The 4,466-nt window shown below is 67.4% G+C and overlaps 1 protein-coding gene across 1 annotated transcript in view; it reads right to left on the bottom strand.

Annotated features, from left to right (window-relative positions):
* Positions 1-4,466, bottom strand: part of SH3TC1 (SH3 domain and tetratricopeptide repeats 1) — an 18,650-nt gene that overhangs the window by 364 nt on the left and 13,820 nt on the right. Inside the window, exons 11-16 of the mRNA XM_015561559.1 lie at positions 4,313-4,444; positions 3,883-4,033; positions 2,617-2,739; positions 1,768-1,918; positions 755-951; positions 7-243 (exon numbers count right to left, since the gene is read on the bottom strand). Of these exons, the coding sequence (XP_015417045.1) occupies positions 7-243; positions 755-951; positions 1,768-1,918; positions 2,617-2,739; positions 3,883-4,033; positions 4,313-4,444 (991 nt within the window). The remainder of the gene's footprint in view (positions 1-6; positions 244-754; positions 952-1,767; positions 1,919-2,616; positions 2,740-3,882; positions 4,034-4,312; positions 4,445-4,466) is intronic.

Raw genomic sequence — 4,466 nt, 5'->3', positions numbered from 1 at the left:
GGAGGCCAGCCAGGGCGCGCGCCCCCAGCACCGCGGCGGGGCCAGGCTGACCCTGCGGAGGTTGAGCTCGGAGGCGAAGGTGCGGGCCTTCTGGTAGAAGAAGAGGGACTTCTCGCGGTCCAGCAGGAAGTTGTGGTAGATGGTGGCCAGGCGCGTGTAGATCTTCATCTGGGCCTTTTTGTTGCCCAGGTCCACGGCCGCCGCCAGCGCCAGCTGGTAGTACCCGGCCGCGTCGAAGGGGTCCTGGCCGGGAGATGGGACATTTGCAGGGACGTGAGGGCTCAAGGGTCCCCGGAGACCAGGGGGAGCTCTGCACAGGCTGGCAGGCTTCCCGGAAGAGGGGCCAGGATTTGGGTTGCATCTTGCATCATGGGGTAGCAGTGAGCCCCTCCTTCTCTCCCCAAAGACCCTTTTCCCCTCCCACATTTCTGTGTCCATCCTGAGCTCCTGCTTGACTATCTAGACTCAGCCTCACAGTCACCTCCTCCAGGAGGCCCCCCTGACTGTACTCCATTTGGTCCTTTACACAAAGGCCGCTGTCATCTGTTCACACGTCTGACCCTGAGCTCTGAAGGGCGTGGCTGACCTCACGGCTGAGGCGTCTGCTGAGCCCCACCTGCTCCTCACGGCCGGGCCGGGAGCTCCCAGGGCCTGGACTCCCTGGGACTGAGGACCTGGCCCAGGCCTCGGGAGTCTGAGTGGCCACCCACCGGGCGGGCGATGGCCCCCACCCCGAGCCCCACCTGGCGCCCACCTTCAGGTCATAGAAGATGATGTCGCCCAGCACCAGGTACACCTTCACGTAGTACAGCGTCTCCTCGTCGAACTCGAGCGGCGAGCTGCAGAGCGAGAGCGCCTTGAGGTAGAAGTGCTCGGCCAGCTCGCCGTGGCCCAGCCGCTGGTGCAGGGCGGCCAGCCGGTGGTAGGCCACACGCTCATTCAGACGGTCGCCTGGGGGACACAGGGAGGGCCGTGCGTGAGGACAGGCTGCGTGGGGCGGCGGCGGCCTAGGCCGGTCAGAGCCGCTTCAGAGCTCCCGCCAGTCACCTCCCATCTGGAGGCTCACTCTTCCCATCTGTGAAGTGGGCCCAATGGCGCCTGTTCCCAGCCCGCCTTGGGGATGTGGCCAAGTGGGGGATTTGGAGGCCCCCCTCCGAGCCTGACATAGCCACCTGGGGTGCCTGGGTTGCTATTTTGACTAGGAGACCCCAAAGGTCATGCAGGCTGCACTCGCAGACCCCGGACTCCGGGCAACCTCAGACATGACCGCTGACCCTCCTGGGTATCAGCAGTGGCCTCGTCCCATCCCAAGGGTGTCATCAGACCAGGTTGTGCCCGGGTCCCTCCCCCAGAGGGCGCTGTGGGGCCAGCATGGGAACCCCATTTCACACCCACTGTGCACCTGGCCCACTCGGGGCTTCCATCTTGGGGGAGACCGAGGCCTGGGACAGCTCAGTTAGATGACCAGACACAGGGATGCCCGGCACCGAGGGACCAGAGCCTGGAAAGGGGCCTGAGGTTCCATGACAGTGGGGCTAGCCGAGTGCAGGGAAGGGGCGGCCTGCAGCGGGCACCGCCAGGGACCGGTGAGAAGCCAGAGCATCTGGGATAGCTGGCCCCGCGGGTGGTGAGGGACTGAGGCAGGAGGCCACAGCCGCAGCGCGACACTCCTGAGGCCCCACACGGGCCTGGGTCGGCCTCTGCCACCCTCAGCCCCGCCCTCCCGATGTCCGGGGTGGAGGCCCGGGCCAGGGGTGCGGGGCTCACCCAGGGTGATGCTGAGTGCCAGGGCCATGTGGGCAAACTCCAGGCCTTCCTGCTGCAGGTCCAGTTCCGTGAGCAGCGCCGCCAGCTTGTTGCACAGCCGCAGCTCCGCCTCCTGCTTCCCTGTGGTCACGGCCAGGGGCAGCGCCCGGTCCTGCCCGAGCAGGTAAGTGGGTCAGGCCTCCTCCTGCCTCGGCCTGCCCACACCCAGGACCCTTCGCAGTGCCCCCGCCCCCGCCCTGGGAGCTGTCCGCCCACTGCCCCTGGGTCCTTACACAGCTCTGTCCCCCGAGAGAAAGGCCAGCTCCCAGAGGCCCTGACACCCCAGGCCACTGGCCGTGAGCAGCTGGGGTGTGGACTGCAGCCCATCTGTCTACACGGCATAACCTCAGCCCTCCCCTCCCCTCCTGGGCCCCGAGGGCCTGACCAGGAGCCCAAACACCCCCCTGGGCTCTGCAAATGCCACGTCCATCTGAACCCATGGCTGGGCCGCACACTGGGAGCTGGGCAGACGGGAGGGGAGAAGCCTGGGCCCTGGGCCCGATCCTCCCACTGGTATGCCGTGTCCTGTGGCACACCCCTGAACCTCAGTTTCCTCATCTGTAAAATGGGCACAGGTGCACTCTGGGTTGTTGGTGATGACAGGGATGCGTGCTGCGAGCTGGGAGCTGCCTGCGACCCTCGGACAGCGCGTCCCTTCTCTGTCCCTCTGGGTTGGGGTGGGGGTGGGTCATGACAATCCCAGACCATGCAGAGGGTGACCCCGCCTCCTGGGAGGCCGCTCCCGCTGTGCCTGCGCCTCCGCCCGCCCAGGGACGCCCACGGAGGCCCCCCGCCCTGCCCGGGCCTCACCCTGTAGAAGAAAACAGCTTTCTCCCGCTCCCAGGCCCCGTTGAAGAAGATGTCTCCGGCCGCCTCAAACAGCTCCAGCCCCAGGTTGGGGTCCCCCGTGTACAGGGCCGCGTTCTGGGCCACCTGCGGGGGCGGGCCTGTGAGACCCACGGGGCTCCAGCGGGGCAGGTGGCCGTCCCCCCAGCGGGGACCTCACAGCACGTCCCGGCCACCCTGGGGCCCTCGAGCTGCCCATCGAGTGCATTGGGCCTCGTCCCTCTCACACCCCAGGAGGGACGGGTCCTGTGCATTTTGGGGTCCTTGTCTCCCACTGCGGGAGGATGATCATTCCAGCCGTGTCCCCTGGGGAGGCTGGTCAGTGAAGGCTCGGAGCCACAGGTAGGGACTGCTGAGGAGCTGGGCACAGTCAGAGCGGCCCTGAATCCAGGCCACGCCTGGCCCATGCGTCCTCCCCTCTGGCCTCACGGGGCTCTCACTCCTGCCCCTTCACCCCACCACTTTCCCTCTGTCCCCTTCGCTCCCCTGATGGCACACGTCTGCCCACCTCTCCCACCAGAGGACTAAGGCTGTCGGCTTCTCTGCTGCGTCTGGGGCCTGGCACGGTACCTGGCGCATAGTAGGTGCTCAACAAATACCGCTGAGTGAATGATGGACTAGCCCCTGTCTGCAGCCCGGCCACACCCAATTGCTCACAGCCCCGAAATCTGTGCACCTCTGGGCCTTGGCGCCTGCGTCCTGCTGCCTGGACGCCCCTCCCGGTGGGCACTGCCCCCCTCGCTGCCACTCACACAGCCTCAGTGACCCAGGTGGGCAGGAGCCTGCCCCCTCGCTCCTCTGCACCCCCACCCTGCCACAGCCCCTCAGCCACAGCCCCTCATCTGGGAGCCTCGGCCCCTGGCCAGGGAGCCGGTTCGCCCTCAATCGCATCCTGTTTAAAGCACACTTGCCCTGTCCTGCTGGGGCAAGGTCTCCTGTGTGCCGCTGCGTGGGCACAGTGTGCACGTGACTCAGCACGTACTGTGTGCCAACATGGTGGGGGCTCTGCCCCTGGGAGCTGAGATGCTGGGAGATGCTGGCAGCGGGGGTCAGGGGTGTGGGGAGATGGCACGGGCACCTGGCACGCAGCTCAGAGTGGCTTAGGGATGAGTGAGTGAGTGCGCGAAGATCCACGCTCCCCTCTGGAGGCACAGGTGATTGGCCCTGCCCACCTGGAGGCACAGGTGCCCGCCCCGCCCACCTGGAGGCACAGGTGCCCGCCCTGCCCACCTGGATGTACAGGTCCACCAGCTCGTTCTGCTGGAGCAGGTAGTAGATCTTTCCCGCCTGCAGCCAGGCGTGCGCCTCCTTCTCCTTCTCCTGGAGGTCGATGAAGATGCCCAGGCTGCGCTTGGTGTAGTCCAGCGCCGATCGGTAGGCCCTGGAAGCAGAAGCAACGGTCAGAGCGACACCCGGGCAGCTGGCGAGTCCTCCCCCAGGCGTTAAGGAAGGCGCTAAGGAAGGAGTGTCCCCGGGAGGGCCCCCCTGGGGGCTGGCGAGTCCTCCCCCAGGTGCTAAGGAAGGAGTGTCCCCGGGAGGGCCCCCCTGGGGGCTGGCGAGTCCTCCCCCAGGCGCTAAGGAAGGAGGGGCCCCGGGAGGGCCCCCAGGGGGGCTGGCACAGCCTCTGGTCCCGGCCGCCCGGGTGCCCGCGGAGCCTCACCGCTCGGTGCCCAGGGACAGGTAGAGCCGGCTGATGGTCTCCAGGAGCTGCCCCTCCAGCGCCTTGTCAGCCGCCCTGCGGGCCAGCGTGAGCTGGAACTCGTGGTAGACGACGCACTGGGCCCTGCAGGGCCTGACCGAGCTGGAAGTGGCAC

The sequence above is a fragment of the Myotis davidii genome, unplaced genomic scaffold (genome assembly GCF_000327345.1).
Source record: "Myotis davidii unplaced genomic scaffold, ASM32734v1 scaffold937, whole genome shotgun sequence".
NCBI classification, from domain to species: Eukaryota; Metazoa; Chordata; class Mammalia; order Chiroptera; family Vespertilionidae; genus Myotis; species Myotis davidii.
This window is presented reverse-complemented; position numbering and strand designations above follow the sequence as displayed.